Here is a 21,048-nt window from a genome sequence, read left to right as displayed (position 1 = left end):
ATAAATTAAATTTTATTATAGGTATGTATGTATAGGAAAAATACATAGTAAATACAGGGTTAAGTACTATCCTCAGTTTCAGGCATTCACTACAAATCTTGTATTCCCTGTGGATAAGGGGGACTACTATATTTATTGTGTGTCATTGTACATCAAATCCTAGTAATTCAAGTAAAATTCTCCTTTCCCTTAACTCACCTGCCCATTTATAATTGTAATATCGTAGAAATTGTATATAGCATTGTTCATTGATCAGCAAAATGAAATACAAAGAATGTTGACTGTAAGAAAAGCCAAGGTTTATTTTCTAAAATATAAAACTCAATAAGTGCATTGCCCTATGTGCTATAGTTAAATAAAAGTACTGTCCAAGAACAAAATTAATTAACATCATGAAATTTGAGACAAAATAAACAGTGCTTGTGAACACATACTGATATTTAATTGAAATCATTCCAGCATTTACAACATCATCTTCCCTTTTCCCTGAAAAAAAAAAAAAAAAAAGAATCTTTCATTTTGGAAAGATCATAAACCACATTTTGGTTCTCAGAGATGGAAACCATCTATAGTAATTTCATCAAGGCCTATGTTGTTTTAAGCACATTATTCACAGATTGTGCATTATACCTAGTCCAGGAAATAAAAAGTAAAGTTTTCTAAACTTTTATATTGATTGTTTTATAAGTTGATGTTACATAAGCTGTTTTTCTCTAATTCTTTCCAGATTTCATTATGTAAATCTCCTATAGACTTTCTACTTTTGGGGGAGAAAAATAACTCACATTCAAAATGGCATAAAAACATTTCTATAAATAACCCAACTTGCAGATATAGAATTTTTAATATGAAATTCATTTTTTTTTGTTTTTTCTTATTTTCTAGTGTTTATAATTTTATTTCTGACAGCTAATTCGGGGCACTCAACTCTACCACCAAATGTTTACCATCAATCCTAGAATAAATTTAAGAGTGTCTACTTATTTTTGTTAATCATGATTGGACTGTTTGTTTACTTAGAATTTAATCTACTTTGGAAATGCGAAAAGATCTACAAATTCCTAGCACAGAAGCCACAAGGGGTTGAAGAGTCTTTAACTTTCTAAATATTTTATGGAGTCAGTTTATGCTTCACTACTCTAACATTAGTGCTGAGGTTTTATTTGCAATACATTATCTTGGGGTGGCATTTGTTATGCATTGTAGAGGCTGTGGTTTGAAATATAAATTAAGATAGAAATAAAGAGGTCCCATTTAATGTATACAAAATTGAGCCATAAGGATGCCTGTCAAAAATATTTCTATATAAGAGTTCCCTTTAAAGCTATATGCTTTAATACATGTAATAACGTCTCAGATATGCTAATTTTTGTTGTTTTTGTGAAATCATCAGGGGGGAATTTTGACAGCTCTTTTGACGCAGAGAAGGGTGTTGGGACCATTGTCATTGCAAAACCTTTGGACGCAGAGCAGAGATCCATTTATAATATGAGTGTGGAAGTCACCGATGGGACAAATGTTGCTGTCACTCAGGTAAGATGTGAGATTACTAAGTAGTGGGAATGCTGAAAGGTCTGCTAAAGTCAGAGTTGCAAGCAGTAAAAAATGCATTGGAAGTAGTAATGTATGTCTATGGATTTCTAGTGTTTTTAAAAAAATCATTTGAGAGAATAACCTAGAAAAACGATTCTATTAATGGTATTGTATAGCTTAGCTGCCTCTTTCAAGAAATCATGATTGTTCATGTATAAAAGAGTGCGATGTGTTTGTTCCTTGATCATTTACTGTGACTTTATCTCTGTAACAACAAAGTCAGCTTTCCTTGAATTTAGAAAGAAGAGAATATCTATATTGTCTGAGTTAATATACTGTGCTATTCTTCACTTCCTCATTTGTTAGTCACAGAAAATTAGAGCTAGAGATACCTAAGAGTCCAAATTCATTTTACAAACTAAGATCAGAGGAGAGATATACCAAGGTAACACACAGCCTTAATAAAGAACAAGGACAGATCTAGGTGCCCTGACTCCCATCTCCCATTTTAGCCTGTATGCCAATGGTTCTTTCTCCTGGCTGCACAGTAGAATCCCCTGGTTGTGAAGGCGGGGGTTGTTAAAACCACTGGACCCCATCCCCAGAGATCCTACATGGTTCTAACATGCAGCCAGGGTTGAGGACCAATGCTTATACTCTGCTGCTTGAGTGCTTATGAAACGTCATTGAAGCAAGGACGAGAAAATCCCTGGGTGAGACTAACACAATGTTAGATATCCATACAGGACAGATGTACCCTAAGTATAGAAAACTGTTGTATTTTATATTTTACCGTCAGAGAGCTTAGGCTAGTTATGGCAGAGGATTGGCACACACACATATCTCGTAACCCCTCCCAGTCTCCCCACTTCTCTCTCCTGTTCCCATGACCCCAGAAGCCATCTCTATTGATCAAGATCTTCTTTCCTGCTGAGCCCAGATGTGTCCTCAGAATCCTTCCCAACACGATGCTTCAGGTGGTAAAGATGAAATTTTTGCCACCCCTGGAGTAAGCAAGTGTCAATTTATTTAAAATATGATGTAACCTTTTATAACTATGTAGGTTTAAAAAGGAGAGAGGAGGAATATTTCATGTGCTTATCCACCCAGCTGACTCTTTTAGTTTGTCTCTTAGCGGTTTCAAAAATATGCTGAGACTCTTTCTTCTGAGTCTATTTGTTATCATAGAATGCTGGAATTTTAAGGAAACAACAGGGTTTGAGATAGTGAAACCCTTTTACTTCTCATTTGAATAAACAAACTCGGAAAGGGAGTGACATGCACATGATAAGGCAGCCAGTGTGTGACTACTCTTGATCCTTCAGCCCGTCTCCTTTCCTAGGATGACTATATGACCCTATCTTCCTGAGAGAGTCCCAGTTACCATTTACTCCTGTTGCACAGGCGTAATTAATAGTATCCCATACACTCTTAAAATTGCCCCAGTGGGGGCAATACATTATATGGTCACCCTACCTAAATCTGTTCTGTTTCAGAGTACTTTCAAGACGTCTGGAAAGGACACCATGGTTGAGACCCTACAAGAATCACACAATATAAAAGAAAGCCATAAGACTAATACAAAATAACCCACTTGCAGTGTCATTAAGTCTTTAGTGCTAATTCACTTTAAATGGCAATTTAAATTAGTGTGTTTTTTTTTAATTAGCCAGGTCTTAGCATATCCAACCTCAACTTTTTAGCCCCAGTTAAAAATATAAGACATATCTGAGTAAAATACAAATAAGCATGGAACCATAGTTAGTTCCATACTTTTCTTTAGCGTTTTAGACCAGTTGACTTAAATGGTAATTCATTGTGCCCAGAATGTTATAGAGACACATTAAATATTGAGAATGAATGAATGAATAGTAGACATTACATATTCAGCAGGACCTATATGGCAGGTACTCTGGATCTCCAAAGCACATAATTGATTCATGTTAACCAAAAATAAAAATTATCAATGAAATTTTTATTTTAGAATTTCATTAGGACCCAATCAGAAATCACTTAACAGCATTTATTTCACAAATATTCTTGAGTTCATGCCATGTGCTAGGTGGTGTACTTGATGCCGGAGGTCACAGTGATTCATAATTTTAAAACCAGATGATTGATGTACACCCACTTTTTAAAAATTAATATGGAATCATATGTTACAATACTTTTAATGTATACATTGTTCAAGTCCCACTTCCACTGATTTTGTTTCAGACTGATGTATAGTTAGGCTTATCTCCAGAGCAGTTGGGAAGGAGTTAGAGGATTGGGGTGAACTTGGAGCTTCCCTTTGGCAAGATCAAGCTAAGCAGGTTAATAAAGGGTATTAAGAGATTTTCTTGTCAAAAACTTCCAAGTCACTCTGTGTCCCCAGGGCCATGACCTCAAGAAGCGAGAACTAACAGTTTCCAAAGTGTAAATTTGTAAATTTATACTTCATTATTACCATCAGAAAACCATTGCTGTGTCTTTCCAGCTGTGTGGGGCCTGACTACTCTGCCAGCCTCTGCCAATCCAGGCCTCTGCTCATGTCGACCACAGCTCCTCTGGCAGTGGTGGCAGCAGCAGTTCTCTAAATTAGTCAAAGCCCTCAGTGTCAAGGACACTTTTACAAAAGGATGTTTGGGGAAAGAAAAGGCATACTAGATTTCTTTTAGAAACCATGAAAGCACTCTCCAACCTATGACTGTAGGCAACTTAATGATTCCACCATCAAACAGATACCCTTCACCGTAGAACTCAATAAATGTCCCATAGCCCCCAAACACCAGCTTAGTTTTCCCTTGGGGATTTTTCTCTACTTTGTTCATTTGGAATCATAAAACATGGTATGATACGAGTTTCCAATCAACCATAAACAACATGTCAAATAAATACTTCACATACGTCAAATAAATCCGAGCCTCAGGGATTTCTGTGTCTACATGAAAACGCTTCCTTCATCTTCAGTTTGGCCTGTTCGCCCAACTCATAGGATTCTTGTGCCTCAGAGCTACACTATCAGGTGATGAATAAACATCCCTTTTCTTACTGAGATTGCCTAGCCTGAGTACAGAATGTGAAAAGTTTCTGTGGAGTTCAAGTTATAAACATGTAAATATACTAAATGGAAGAACAAAGCATCCCAACATATACAAAAACCTCCTGGCAAGATGGACAAGGGCCTCTGCATAAAATAGTTGTTGATTTTATAAAGGCTATTATTGTGTTTTATGTAACATAGCCTAGTATTTGACAGTATTGGCTTTGTAGTGGGTCATCCGTGTTCCAAGCCCAACTCTGCCATTTACTACCATATTTACCCGAAAAAGAAGACCTGACCAGAAAGCCCTAGCATGATTTTTCAGGATGCTCATAATATAAGCCCTACCCCAAGAATAAGCCCCAGTTAAGATCATCAGCTAGACGGACTCATTCAGTACATCCATTGCAACATACAACGGACATATTGAATAATAAAATAATATTAATGTATAATTAAATATAAATAAATAATATTGCTATTAATACTTAAAATAAATGATAATATCAATTATAATTAAGTATCTGTAAATACCCAAGTGGGTACCATTGTACGAGAGGTAAACGGCTATGTAAACAGATGAACTCGAGACTTATTGACAAATGACCAATCGGAGTACAGTCACAATGCACAAATAACATGCGCACTTGATAATGAACAGACGTGGTTGTGTCTGATATGAATCTTCATAATTCAATACGTCGTGTGTGGCATCGGACATACTCAATGCATTCGTGTGAAATAAAGACATGTTTCCTGAATTTTGGTGCCTGCAAGTTTTCGTCGCTTTTGTGTGGACCATCATTCTTAACTGTCATCATTTTTGTTGCCACTCCTGTCTCATAAGTCTTCACTTAATGCTTGCTTTAATGGTAGATTTAAAGGAAATAATATTTTGACCCCCAGACAAGATGAGTGCAAAAAGAAAGAGCTATTCCATCGAGTATAAGCATCATGGTGGACTCCCGAGGCAAGAATCCTATCGCTTTCAGCAAAGAGAAGTTGGATCTCTGAATGGTCCAAAAATGGCGAGCAGAGTAAGATAACCTCAGTCAATAGGTGGATGAAGGAAATGCTAAGAAGCACAATTGTGGATCAGGTCAGCAACCATTATTTCCAGAGCTGGAAGACATCATCTGTGAATGGATTGCTGACAGGAGAGCAAAGGCTTTGGTTGTGCGCAGGGCTGCTATTCAAGCATTTGCCCTTGCAATGGCATCACAGTTAGAAATATCCCCAGAAGAATTCAAAGCATCACAACACTGGCTGGATGGCTTCCTTCAGCGACATGAACTATCTCTAAGATTGACAACACTGTTCAAGCTGGAAGATATTGAAGTTATTAAACGTGCACTTGCTTTCAAGTCCTTTGTTGATGGCATCGACTTTTCTAAATACCAACTCTCCAACATGACTGCTATGGATGAAACTGCAGTGTTTATGGGCCAAGGATCACAAACGACAATTGATCAGAGGGGTGCCTCGTCAATCTACATTCCTTCCACTGGTTATGAAAGTGTGTGTGTTCCCTGTAATTTGGCAATTTGCCTGGATGGAAAGAAAGCCCCACCTCCAGTCATCACTAAGGAAAAGAAAGATAAGGTTGAACGGTGTTTCAGGCATTTATGTTCTTGAAATCGAAATAGCCTAGTGCACACAAGCAGTTATAAGGAAGTGGGTCGATTTAATGCTGCCACTTGTTTTGCAAGGTGGCCAAAGAGGTCTGCTAGTCTGGGATTCAGCCAACACTCACCACACTAAAGACAAGAAGAACTTCCTTGCAGAGAGAAGAATAGATCAAATAATGATTCCCGCAGGAATGACTGCCTATCTTCAGACTCTTGATATTTCAATAAACAAGCCATTCAAGGAAGCCATTTGCACATGGAAATCAATGACTACACTGAAAATAGAATGGAGAGAAATCAGCATGGAAACTTTGCGAAGCCTAACCTGGAAGAGGTTATGACTTGGGTGAAGAACTCATGTGATAAAATCACTGACAGCTGTGTTGCCAATGCACTACGAGCAGGCTACGTGGACAAGAAGTGCTCATTTAAGGGGAGCCCTATTGCTGGACATGAGAGATTGGAGCCAATGGTTCTACAGGAAATGGAGTCGCAAGAAATTCAAGCTGGAATTCAGGGTTTAGAGAGTTATAACGATGTTCCAGAAGAAGATGATATGACTGTATTTGAATAAATGTAGACTTTTGTACATGAATAAATGAATAAATGTAAATCATTGTACATGAATAAATGTAGATTGTTGTACATGAAAGAATGAGACATCCCCTGAAAATAATCCCTAATGCGTCTTTTGGAGCAAAAAAATATAAGACCCGTTCTAATTTTCAGGAAAATACGGTAGCTGCATCCCCTCATGCAGGTGCAGGTCTCAATTTTTCTGCAGTCTAGTTCCTTCATCTATAAAATGGGCATACCAATACCTACATCCTTAGAATTGCTGTGGCTGACATGAGTTTATGGACACAGATAGTAGCATGAGGTCTAAACAGTAAGTTCTCAGTACATTTTAGCTATTGCTACTATTATTATTAAGATGACTGTCATCACTTAGCCTCTCTGAGCATCTGGATCAAGGAGACTGCCTCACAGGTTGTTGTGAGAAATGCTGAGTGCCTGAGACAGTGCTCTGATGAAGGGGATGATCTGGGGCTGCATGTAGGCTTTTCATGGAGGACTATTTTGGATACTTTCTGACTTTCCCTGGTGTGGAAAGTGCAGAATGATCCCGGAAGGCACCCTCAATGCAGGTCACACCAGATAGACTTTGGAAAGGGCTCTGAGCACACCCGACCCCGGTTATATTATGGGCTTTTTCTACTTCCTTCCCAGGATGGTCATCTCTGATGGCTGTTTGACAGTTATCACTTTGCCTAAAACCAGACAACATGGTTGAGAGCTTTCTGTGTTCCAAGAATGATCCCAGGGTTTTAAAAGCTCTCTACGTGTATGATGTCATGGAATGGTAGCAAACAGTGTATGACTAGCACAAGAAATAGCCTTGCTCTAGACCAAAAAAAAATGAATAATATTGAGTGGAGAGATTTAAAACTGGCACCCTGGTTTCCGTTATGTCCTTTCCTATCAGACCTTTCCCTGATCTCCAAATCCTGCTGCCTCCACCAAGCCGACACAAATCAGGACCCAGTTGTACAAACAAATTAAACTCTCCAAGATAGTCTGAGGTTCTGAAAGGTGCTTGAAGCCCATGACATGGTTTATAAATGTTGGCGTGTATGTGTATTTTTTTTAGCAAGTAGATCCTTAGTGTTCATCAGGTGTCCAAATGGGTATATGGCCTAAAAATAGTTAAAATAAACTAACTCCTCAACACTTTCATTACTCAGAAACTCAAGTTAAAAATTTCAACATGCAACCACCCATGCTTTGTAGGAAACACACACACCTGAGAGGATTGTTGGTTTTACAAAGCCTCCCTGCTCTGGTGACTGAGCGGGCTATTTCCATGGTGTTTCAAAGCACTGGTATTCTGAGTTAAGAAAGAGACTAAGTTTGTCTACCAAAGCCCTGGATAACAAACAGGAGGTTAACCCCCTTCAAGAAATTAATAATAATAATAATAATAATAATAATAATAATAGAAATAGTCTGTAAAAAAAGGGGGGGCACCACTATTCCTCAGCATTATGGAAGTGTTCCCCACTTTGATGTTATAGCAGCCGAGAGATGAACATGAGTGTCTGGCTAAAATGGAAAGATAAAAGCGTTGAGAGACGTAGTACAGTCTGGTTAGAGGAAAGGTGAGGAATCACAGAAGCACTGGCTGTTATAAGAGGAGAAAGGGAATATCCAGGTGGAACCATAAAGAGCAGGAATAATGAGATGCCAGGAGGATGAGGTTACTGTCCAAACTTAAAGGATCACTACAGATCTTTTGTAAGAGGGCTTCTGTGGTCCAGACAGTGGTCTCTACATTCCATTTCCAATGGTAAGGAACCAGGATCCCTTATAGAAATAGCTGATTCCAGGACTGGGGCAGGAGTCTGGGCATCTTACCCTGCCAGAAAAGGCTAGTGGAATCATAGTGAAAAATGACAAGAGGCAACTTAAACTGCCTTCCACTAGTCAAAGATGGGATAATTTGAGCATCAAAATGATAATGACTATCATTGACTGAAACACATGAAATAGATTTTTAAAAAAACACTAGTGTTTATATTATATTCAGAAAGAATCTCATTTAACTCTCATAATTACTTTATGAGGCAAGTGCTATTTGCACTAAGCAGAAAGCCCCTCCCTAGCCCCCAAAGGTGTCTACTTCCTGGTCCTCAGAATTTGTGACTATGTTATGTTACACAGCAAAAGGGACTTTGCAGATGTAATTAAGGTTATCGGTCTTAAGGTAGAGTATCCTGGATTATCGAGGTGGGTCCAATCTAATCACATGAGCCCCTAAAAGATGCTTTCTCAGCTGAAGTAGGAAGAGATGCAGCAAAAGGGGAAGTCAGAGATTCCAAATATGAGAGAATTTCAAACAACATCACTAGTTTGAGTATGGAGGGAGCAACAGACAAGGAGCACAGGCCCTCTTAAGGAGCTGAGTGAGGTTTCTGGGGATAGCCAACAAGAAAACAGGGACCTCAGGACTAGAACCTCAAGGAACTAGATTCAGCCAACTTGGAGCTTGGAGCTGATTCATCGCCAGAGCTTCCAGAAAGGAGTGCATTCCTGCCAACCCCTGATTTAGGCTCTGTGAGACTCTAAATACAGAACCCAGTTGAGCCACACCACACTCAAACTTCTGATCTACAGAACGAGGAGATAATTGGATGTTGTTTTAAACTGATAAGTTAGTGGGAATTTGTTATGTTAGAAATAGGAAACTGTCAACGTAATAAAAACCCAAACCTGTAGAGAATTTTTATGAGCTTATTTGAGCCAAACTGATGACATATGCTGAGGAGCAAGATCTGAAATGCTCTGGAGAATGGCAGTTTTGCAGCTTATTTTATATATTAGAACCAAAGGAAAAGGTGTAAGGAAGATGCATGAAATTCATTGGTGGTAGATTAAGGAGGCGTGAGAAAGCATCCTGGGGAAATGTCTAGGAATGGGTAAAGATAGTTAATAATTAACATTTATAGCATGCAGAGATGGTATGCGGGGGAACAAGATAATGAGAGATTCTGTGGTCTTGTCCTCTGGTGCTCGTGGTTTTGCCTTCCATGGGTAGGAAAAGAAAATTACTCTGACATTTCAAAGGAATGTTATCCTAGATACATAAGAACAATGGACAGAGCTCACTGAAGGTAAAGATTAACCTTTGCTAAGGCCTGGGACGTGACTACCCACTATGACCTGTCCAGTTAGGAATTTGTGATCAGACCATCCTGTGCTTACTTTTGGTCTCTGACCTTGTCAGGCCTGCCATGTGGCTTCCCTGAGCTTCTCAGGTTTACGGCCTATCCCCTTTTTCATTCACAAAAGTAACCCCCTCTTGTCATTCTCATTTTTCAGATAAGGAAATTGAGGCAAAGCAAAGTTAAATATAACTTGAATAGATCAGGGTTCAGGGACAGGCAGTTGGATTCCAGAGCCTGCTCTCTCAACCACTGCACTGTGCTGCCTCTCAAAGACAAGATTAAATTCTAAGGCAGAAAGAGCAACTCACCTGGCCCTACTCGTTAGGAGCGGGACACGTGTTAATTAAGATGGCTGCCTGGGGAACATGGCGCCCCCTGTGGCCATTAGAATGTCTTATCACCAGCTATACCTGCTGGGAAGAGAGCAAAATACCCCACCCTCCTCATAGCCTTTGCTTCAATCCTCAGAGCTTATGGGCCACAAAGACACATATTACCAAGGATGAGAAATTACAAATTTTTAACAACTTTCTCAAACATCTGCCAAACAAATCTGAGCTACTGCATCTTCATAGCAAATTTAAGCAAATCTAGAGTGTGACTCTTCCAAAGGATCAATGGATGGAAATACATAGTAATGTGATTTGCATAATAACTTAACAAGCTGCATTCTTAAGTTTCGTTTCCCTGTCACCCTCGGTGTAATTAAATCAAGTGTTATTATTACACTCATTTTTCTGGTAATAAACTGAGGTACAGAATAGTTAGGTGGTGCCATAGGTATACACAGTTAAAGAGATACAAACCTACTTCTTCCTTCTCAAAATCAGATACCATCTCAGGAACATTCCCCTACATACTTATATATACAGAATACGCAATTTATTAGGTTGATGCAAAAGTAATTGCAGTTTAAAAGGTTAAAAATAATTGCAAAAATCACAACTACTTTTGCACCAACCTAATCATTTTTTAGGGGAAGCATTTGGTATAGTGGAAGGAGCACTGACCCTGAATCAGGTGACCCAAGTTCAAGTCAGCACTTAAATGATTGCTGCCTGTATTACCAAAGAAGATAACTCCATCTCTGTGAGACTCCATTCCTTCTGTACAATGGGGGTAAGACCTTGCATGCTTTATGGGTTGTAAGAATAAAGTATTAAGAAAAGTCCTTGAGATCTGTGATGTGTTGGACACGTGCAGGTTTTATTATCACAGTCTTATTTTCAACTTAAAATTGGAATAATACACCTGATAACTATAAAATACTATGTGTGTGGCTTTTATGTTTGTTCATGAAAGACAGCAGAGATAGTCATGCCCAAATAATAATCTAAAAATTACATGGATTTGATTCGAGGACTCATGATATGTGGTTTTGTGAATTTAATATACTTTTCTTATTCAAGTCCTGCTTTGGTTTGTAAAGATATGAAAATCAGCTTGGATTTGTATGCTCCACAGCCAAACCTGAGATACAACGTATCTTTCAGATAATCTTCAAAATTCTTCAGCCCCATAAAGGCAGCTAATTGAGATTGGCCACAAAGACTTTCGGCCAAAGGGTCTGTCTTCACTGGGACTGGGAGATCCGTAACTTGTATTCCTAAAGTTAGCCTTGCCCTTCACAACCATGAGGCTTCCAGTCCTCTTTGGTCTCCCAGTGATGTCTTGAGAGTTCCTTACTTCCCTCCTTTCTTTAAAAGCACACTTTACTTTGAAGATTTGGCCTTTGTCTTACCCTTTCTTTCCACCTTGCACTTGTTTAAAAGGTGGGGGGTTGGGGAGGGTAGAAACAAATCATTTTTGCTAAAGCTGCTCCATGATTCCCTAGATCAAGGGACTTCCAAAGGAAACTGCCTTCATCCAGGGTTTTCTTTCATCTCCTTTAGAATCATGTCACTCTTAGCAGGTGAAAAGGGCAGTGGCCCAAAACCTCCTTGTATATTTAGGTTAGAAAAATGCTGGAACAAGTGCAATCATATAGAGGAAAAATAAGCCAACTTTAAAGTGAGACTTTCTGTTTAAAAAAAAATGACAAAATTTCACTGTATGTAATAGATGTGTGCCTGACAACTTATGAATAAATCAGTTTTTGAAAGTGGATTCCAATTTTGAAGGCATCAGGGAACTTTCTATTTAGAATAATCCTATGATTGATCTTCCTGAAATGAAAATGGTTATGTCAGTTATCTACATTATAAATTAGGATTTCTATATAGCAAGTGTGGGGAGAGTCCCGGAGAGCAGTTTCCAGGCTCTCAGCCTCATGTGGAAAGGTACTGGCTCGGTTGTTGGATGGCCATCAGCTGTAATCAGATGGCCATCTGCTGTGGCTGGGTGGCCATCCGCTGTTACTGGTTAGCCATTAGACACTAATATAACTGCTGTGGCTACGCTAGTGTGTTGGTTGGCAGAGAAGTGGACAGCGGATTGCAGCTAGCAAGTGGGGTTGGTTGGTTAGCAAGCACTGTGTCTCCAACCCAGCCGCCAGTGAGAATATAGTGGTATGACTCCCCTACCCATGGCTCCATTGGTGTTCCTTTTTGGCTTCGCCATATCCTGCATTCTTGTGCGGGGAGCGGGACCAGTGTCCCTTCATGAAAGCAAGATACGTGACATTTGCACACATTATTGCCCACATGTGTGTTATGTACATTTATAATTAATGTGTACATAATTTAAGGGTGCATGGAAATGCTATGATGGAATGAATTCAGAATTTGGCTCTGTAAGATCTAGTTTGAGTCCAGCCTTGCCATTGTGAGTTTGGGCCCATCCCTTAACTTCTCTGATTCTCATAACACTGGTAAACCACAGATAATAAACTTTAAGAAAGGAACATGATACAGGTTTATAAACTCAAACAATCACAAACTGACATATTTCTATTTATACACTCAAAAACAAAACTCATAAGCTTGGGGAGCAGACAAGGCGCATTCCCCTCAAAATCACAACTGTAGAATGTTTTAAATATGATTTTGAAATGCCAACAGAGGCAGAACAGAATTTCAGTAATTTAGGACTTAATTAGTTCTAATAAAAGACAGAGACCTTACCCTGCAACTGGCCCCACGGACACTTCCCGCCTGAGCCTTTGTAAAGCTGGGCTTGGCATCTACCCAGACTTAGCTTAGAAGAGCCTACAAAACCAAAGTGTTTGTGGTGAACAGCATTGAAACCAACTCTGAGAGACTCCCTACATTCAGGTTCCCTCCTGCTTTGATTCCATTGTACTTCTTTAGGCCTTTCAATTACCATTTTGAACACAACATCTTTGAGAGTTACTTTGCTTCGTTTGTTAGTTCAGGAGCTCACAAATGGCCCCAACTGTGGGAAATAAAAAGCAAATGAGGAAAGGGAAGTCTTTTACAGAGAAACACTTGTTCTGACTATAGATTAGGCTCAGGACAAAGCAAGCAGAAAGAGGCAAGCTTTTCAAGAGCGTATCAACTTTGAAACTTCATGAAAGTCAGGGCAGGCTTACTGGCTGGAAAGGCTTTTTTACCCCATTAGTATAACTGCTTCTGTGAACACAAATATTTTAGCATCTTGACTAAGTTAACTTGAACTTTTTAAAGGAAAGAATTAACATTCAAAGAATCTAGTAGACTTTCCGAATACAGTGGAAGTAAAAACAATACCCAAAACTCTATAGGCACACTTTTCTCAACTCTTTTTGTACCTTAAACTACAGGCAAAGCTTTTCCCCAAGTCAGGCTCACGCCCATGGGCAAATTATCCTGGCATAGAGGTTAGAGCACTGCCCTTTTTCTCTCATTCAAAAAAGCACGTCTGTACGCAAGTGAGGGATAGTACAACTATTTATAAGCGTAACTGTGGTCTGACTAAATTTATTTATTTTTTTTAAGTAAATAATTTTCTCAAATGCCTGCATATCATTTAGTGGAGCATCACTAAAGGCTTTCCTATTAGTCAGGAATAAAGCAAGAATATCACTATTTCCACTACTATTTAACATTGTGCTGAAAGTTTTAGCCAATGCTAATAGATAGAACAATTTGTGTTATAAGAATCATAAAGAAAAAGGTAAAAATGATATCTATTGGCATATAGAATAATTACATATCTGAAAAGCTCAAAAGAGTGAATGGAAAAACTAATGCAAATGATACAAAAATTTAGTAAAATAACAAGTTATAAATTTAACTTACAAAAATCAATAGCCTATATATATAGCCAAAAAAAAAAAAAAAAAGTGGAAAGGTACTTAATGGAAAGAAAACTCGGGTGGCTGTGATCTTGAGAGTATAATGCTAAGCGAAATACGTCAGACAGAAAAAGCAGAGAACCATATGATTTCACTGATATGTGATATATAAACCAAAAACAACAAAAGAACAAGACAAACAAATGTAAAACAAAAACTCATAGTTTAGTGGTTACCAGAGGGTAAGGGGAGTGGGGGATGGGGGGTGGGAGATGAGGGTAAGGGGGATCAAATATATGGTGATGGAAGGAGAACTGACTCTGGGTGGTGAACACACAATGGGATTTATAGACGATGTAATACAGAATTGTACACATAAAATCTATGTGATTTTACTAACAATTGTCACCCCAATAAATAAATAAAGAAATTTAAAAAAAACCTCCATTTAAGATAGCACATGTATAAACTTTAAAAAGTGTTCAAAACCTATTTTAGAAAAATTAAAACACCCCTGAAAAACAAAACAATAGATTTGAACTAATGAAAAAAGACAAACTACAAGTATGTTTTTGGGTAGTTTCAAGAAATCATGAAGAAATCAGTTCTCCTTTAACCTATAATCCCAATACAAAATGCTACTAAGTTTTTGTCAGGTGCTCTACAGGTTGATTATAAAGTTCATTTGGAAGAAAAGCCAGGAAAACCCCAAAAAGGAACAAAGAGAGAGCCTAGCTTTTTCAAACAATTAAAATGCACTGTAAAACCTCTGTAGTTAAAACATTTTGAGATTGATGCATGAAAAGACTGGTAAGCCAATGGAACAAAATAGAAAAGCCAGAAGTATTCTATTTGCATATGTAAATTTAGAATGCAATAAAATTGGTTTCTTAACTCAGTGGAGAAGTCATGATCTAAAAAGTGACATTGAAATAAATGGAGAGCCATGTGGGAAAAACAAATAAAACTGAATCCATTCCTCACATAATATACCAGGAAAAATTCCAAATGGATTAGAGATGGAAATGTAAGTAAAGGAAACATATAAATGCTATTTACAAAAAATGAATGTGTTCACCTATAACCTGGAAATATAGAGAATGTTCTAAACTATGATTTAACACCCAGAAACAAGGGGAAAAAATGATGAATTCAATTACATGAACATAAAAGTAAAAACGTTGTATGGCAAAAAATCACCGTGAGCAAAATAGAGATAGATGACAAAATTGAAAACATTTGCAATTTATATCATCATACTTCCAAAAATAAAAAAGGCCATTTCACCCATAGAATGATCTGATACGGTTTTAACAGAAAAAAAAAAAAAATGCAAATGGCTCTTAAACATGAAAAAAAGCTCAACCTCATAGTAAAAGAAAAGCAAATTACAATTACACTGATCTATCAGTTCTCATCTATCAGTTTAACCAAAAATCCAAAAGTTTTACTACATATGTACTTTTTTGGCAAGGCTATAGGAAGACAGTTATTCTTATATATTACTATGGGAATGCAATATGATAAAACTTTTGAATAGAGGAATATGGAAATATCTAGGTTCCCAATTCTAGGGACTCAAATATATGTTAGCAAAAATATGAAAAGATATGGGCACAAGGCTCTTTATTGCACATTATTTCTAAAAGCAAAAATAGAAACATTTTAAATGAACATCAATAAAAGACTGAGTTAACTATGATACATCTATCCATTGGAAGAATATTTCTGTACTGCTGTGGACTGATCTTTAGGATATACTTCAGTGACACTATTGACATTTTGGGTCAGATAGTTCTTTGTTGCAGTGGGCTGTCCTGTGCATTGCAGGATGTTTAGCAGCCTCCCTGCCCTCTACCCACTAGATTCTAGGAACACCCTTCCCCCCAGCTATGATAACCAAAAATGTGTCCAGAAATTGAAAAATGTCCCTGGGGGATAAAGTCATCAATTATTGAAAACCATTAATATAATGTTAGGTAAAATAACTCATTTCATCAAGTGTGTACAATATGTTTATATTAACAAACTAGATGGATAAGTCATATCACTAATTTAAAAAAACTGATTACCTGTAGGGGAAGTGAGTAAGGTGAAAGGGAGAGATACAGAAGCTAAACATCTTTGACTATACCTTTCGTAAATTTGACTTTGATACTTTTACATATAACAGAAAACAAAATTAAATATTTTTTAAAAAGTCTAAAATTTGAAAGCAAATGAACTTATATGTGTATTCAGTTGGTAGGCTATCTACACAGAGAAGAGCTATTGTGACTTTCGACATACTAATTTGACTGTATATCCCAGTGGGATAAATCTTAAGGACAAAAAGAAATGCAAACTAATATTAAATTGTTTTGGATGACCATAATTTTAATGTAGTTATAATAACAATGTTGGTGTTATTATTCTGAGACTTTCGTGCATGTGTTTCAGATAAAGCAATGAATAATGATGATGCTGTCAGTGAGCATGAAAAATTTCAGCATGGGAGGAAGGAGATACAGATGTAAAAAGAATGAGATTAAGTAAAAACCTTGACACCCCAATTTTAAATTGGAAGTATCAATATAAACTCATGGAAATAATTATTAAAAACAAAAATCTTTGCTGATTCTGTCCACTGAAAAAATGCTAGACGCAATAGCAAATCTAGCAGCAATGAACATTCCAGCACTAGATTGTGATCTCTAAAATGCCATTTCTAACTAAAAAGAAACAGACACTTTTTGAAGAAATGGATAATTCAGAACTGGGGCAGAAAATGTGTAAGACCACCCTGGAAAAATTACTAGTAGCAATTATTGGAAAGTAAGGAAGCCGTCAAAGACTACACTAGGGTTGTGTCAAAAGATCGCAAGAGCCCACTTGAAGAGACTGTCACTGGCCAAGGAAGGTCCATTTGTGCATCAGTTAGTATAGGAACTGCAGTGGACAGAAACATATCAGATGTGATTGAATTCATTAGCTCATAACGATGCTTGAAAAACAGAATACCTCATTGATCACTTTGGGAGGAGCTGAAGAACCAACTCATTATTTTGAAATGATAAAAAGAATTAAGTATTTATCCTGCTGTTCCTACAGGAAAAGTAACCAAATAATTGTAACAAGTTTCTTTTTAGCTCATAAGTGAGAAAAAAAATCATTGTATTAAAACATTACAATTTGCATTTTTAAGGAATTCATGTTATCTACGTAATGATCATCAATGGCTGCTAATATCACGTAACAAGAGAGAGAACAAGGTATCATGTATCTCCTGATGGGAGTGTACTGTATCACGCATGAAAGATTTTTGTCAAAAACAAAAAAGGAGGAGGAAGTTACACTTGAATCTTATCAAGTCTCCTACATCAAACTACCGATTTATAAGAAATACAGGGAACAGAGGGACATGTAGAACAAAACCATGGGGATGCAATGAGTGAAATTCAGACTGTGGGAACTAAAGATAAAATGTCTCAGTTTGTTCAATTCCCAAATTAACATAAAAATTGCAAGGAAATAAAGGGAGATAGAAGGAGAACCTATAAATTAAAAGATAATTAAAGGATATATCAACCAAATACAATGTTTGGATCTCATTGGCATAGCCTAAATAAAAGACATTATGAAAAAATATACATACATATGTACACAAACATACATAACACATTAAAAAAACAATTACAGAAAGATGAACTCCAACTAAATATTTCACAATGATAAGGAAATAATTTTCTCTGTTTATATGCAATAATGGTATTGTGTGTGTATGTGTATGTGTGTATATTTTAAGAGTCCCTATCTTTTAGAGATACATACTGAAATTAAATGATGACTGGGATTTGCTTCAAAATAATACGGGGAAGCAGGTGGGAGTGAGTGGGCATAGAGATGAAACAAGATTAGCCATGAATTGCTCATTGTCAAATGATGATGAATACACGAGGGTTCAGTAAGCTTTTATTTTTATACCTGCTTGAAAATTTTTGTCACAAAGTACTTTATGAAAGAAAAGAAGTTGGGAACTAGGTGTTTTAGCGATCTTAGTTAGCACCAGGTTCTTTGCTAAACGCCTCCCTTCTGAGGGAGAGCGCCAGTGTGTGGACACTGCAGTTGGGAAGCTCCGATTGCTCTGAACACAGCCCTGTGTTCACTCCCCCCTTTGCTCAGCTTCTCCTTTGTTACTCTTCCCATTCTGTCACCGCCTCTACATTAAGTCCACTGTAAGGAGCACATAAGAAGAACTTAAAAATAATAGGAACTGAACAAACTAAAGTCACCTCGTGATCTCTTACATTGTGTCTCAAATAACCCTGTGGAATTATCACCCCACCCCAGGGCCGTCTCAGCTGTTCAATTAATAGTGAGAATATTGATCAGCTCATAGTTTATGTTCCTGCTAATGTGAAGTACTCGTTTATCGTCAGCCTCTAATTACAGAGTGTTTTCCTACAAGCTCTTCCTGCATACATACAGAGATAGCTACTAGAAGCTGGGATCCAAGGACATGGAGGAAAGAAAAAGAGTAGGGAGGGGGGAGGGGGCTTTGTTTTTAGCAATGAGTGAATTGGCATTAGTCATCACTCCTGTCTTCTTTGAACTCTAGGTATTTATCAAAGTGCTGGATAATAACGATAATGGCCCGGAATTCTCTCAGCCGAATTACGATGTGACCATTTCCGAGGACGTGCTCCCAGATACAGAGATATTGCAGATTGAAGCCACAGACAGAGACGAGAAGCACAAGCTGAGCTACACTGTCCACAGCAGCATCGACTCTGTCAGCATGAGGAAATTCCGGATTGACCCCAACACGGGCGTGCTCTACACCGCCGAGAGACTGGACCACGAGGCCCAGGACAAGCACATTCTCAACATCATGGTAGGACCAACTGCTTACCTGGCTCTCCTGGCAGAATCCCTGACCCTTCAAGGCACACACCTCAGTCTTCAGAAGTACAGGGTCCTGAAATTTTGTAAGCACTGGTAAATTTGGGCTTTTCCCATCAGCATTGCCTTCACGTTTGCCTTTTTTATTTCAGTGAGGAATTACTATTGTTAGATAGCAACTCCATATTTTTGCCAAACTGAAATATTAGATAACTTCCACAGACAGTGGCTACTCAGTAAATGCTGCTGACAGACTGACTTGAGGCGGGAGGCACAGACCGTGTTTCTGTAAATTTCCCAGGCTAGCGTATTGGTTCGATTCCAGAAGATTCTGTGGAAAAGTTTAGAAGTTCCTTGAGAAGTGAATCACCAGGGTAATCACTTACTCAACTTATGCAATGCTCAGTCCTTGGAAGCATTTAGAGAACTGATTTATTACTTACTGCACTGGCATTGGACCTAGCAGTAAATACTGGCGCACCAACGAAAACTCAAAACACACCAAAGCCTGCAGAAAGTGTTAAATCTGAATTTGGGTTCACGGGCCTCCAAATTATATCGAAGTTGCTTTAATTTTAAGGTGGAGTTTGCCTAGTTCCCATAATTGGGAAGTAGAGATTAATAAGAAACATCCTTGATTAGTTTATGACCTAAAATCTGTCCCTCTAATCACCCAAGAACCTTGTGGGCAGCCACTGCCTTCAGAGGCCCCCTGAGTTCCTGAGGACCTGGTAAGAAGACAGAGACTACACTTGCATACTGATTGGCTTTAAAATACACCAAGGCGCTACCAGTTCCCAAGCAGCTGAAAGTAGTGTTCCTGTAAGTGCTGCTCTTCCTTCTCAAGTCTTGAAACCTTCCTGGACAAGAGGAAACCTGGATGCCACACCCTCAGCTATAGTGTCCAGCTGAGACTCCAGGGAACAGAAGAGGGACTCACATACAGATCATTGAATCCACCCCTTTTGCCATTTATTCATTCACTCAACAGCTATTTCTCCAGCACCTACTGTGCTCCAAACACTGTTCGAGGCATTAAAGATATAAAAGAGATGAAGTCGTGCATTCTTGGACTTTCCATTGGTACAGACCTAGATTTCAGTAACCCCAAAATACAGAATCCAGTGTTCCTTGTGTGTGGCAGGCCAGTCTATAAACAGGGAAATTCAACACACTCACTGTGTAGATTTTGCATGTATTTATTTCTCCAGGGTCAGAAACCTTATGCCAGTGACTAACTAAATTCTCACAACTCTTCATTTCTTCATTCTTTCCTTAACACACTCAAAATTCAAATAGTTTAGTCACACTTTACCATTTATCATTTATGTAATTGAATATTCAAAGCAAACAAGTCCTTTATGCTGCCTTTCTCCAAGCTAAGCCATTTTAGTCAATTTGCTCATTCCTTCTAGTTACTATTTCTAAAAGCCTCTTTTCTTTTGATGGCTCTTCCCGGCATATTTTCTAATTTTTTGACATCTCTCAAATGATGGAGTCTAAAATTGAACAAATGGAAAGCGTACATTTGATTAGTGCTATATTACAGCAAAAACCATATGGTTGGAGTTAAAGAATAGATTATTTGCAAGCTTTTTCCCATGTGAAAACCAGGGGAAACTTTAAAGCAGTCAGGCAGGCTCTTTGGTGAAGTCACAATGGGGCCTCACATTTTACAAATTAAGATTCAGTTCATCTTCTCGGTAATCAAGGTTGTCTCTCAGTCTTGAGCCTTTGAATATATAGGTTCTTCTTGCCTCAAATATGTGCCCCACACCACCAGCACCACCATTTTACTATTTCTACTTATGTTTGTTACCTCTTCCAAGAAGCTGAATGCTAAGAGAGGTTCTTACCGTGTTTCCCCAAAAATAAGACCTAACCAGAAAAGAAGCCCTAGCATGATTTTTCAGGATGACATCCCCTGAACATAAGCACTAATGCATCTTCTGGAGCAAAAATTATTATAAGACCCAGTCTTATTTTTGAGGAAACGTGGTACTACTACTCACTCCCATCCTGGCACTTACCACTGGGCCCTATACCTGTCTATTTACTTGTTTGCATTCCCCAGTCAACTAT

The 21,048-nt window shown here is 38.0% G+C and overlaps 1 protein-coding gene across 6 annotated transcripts in view; it reads left to right on the top strand.

Moving 5' to 3' along the window:
* FAT3 (FAT atypical cadherin 3) overlaps positions 1-21,048 on the top strand; it is a 633,732-nt gene that overhangs the window by 515,311 nt on the left and 97,373 nt on the right. For all 6 annotated transcript variants that reach the window (XM_074335616.1, XM_074335615.1, XM_019737552.2 and 3 more), the window contains 2 exons: positions 1,394-1,533; positions 18,683-18,958. In XM_074335616.1, coding sequence (XP_074191717.1) covers positions 1,394-1,533; positions 18,683-18,958 — 416 coding nt within the window. The remainder of the gene's footprint in view (positions 1-1,393; positions 1,534-18,682; positions 18,959-21,048) is intronic.

Source organism: Rhinolophus sinicus, linkage group LG06 (genome assembly GCF_036562045.2).
Source record: "Rhinolophus sinicus isolate RSC01 linkage group LG06, ASM3656204v1, whole genome shotgun sequence".
Taxonomy (NCBI): domain Eukaryota; kingdom Metazoa; phylum Chordata; class Mammalia; order Chiroptera; family Rhinolophidae; genus Rhinolophus; species Rhinolophus sinicus.
The sequence above is the reverse complement of the archived record's forward strand: the minus strand, read 5'-3'. Positions and strand labels throughout refer to the sequence as shown.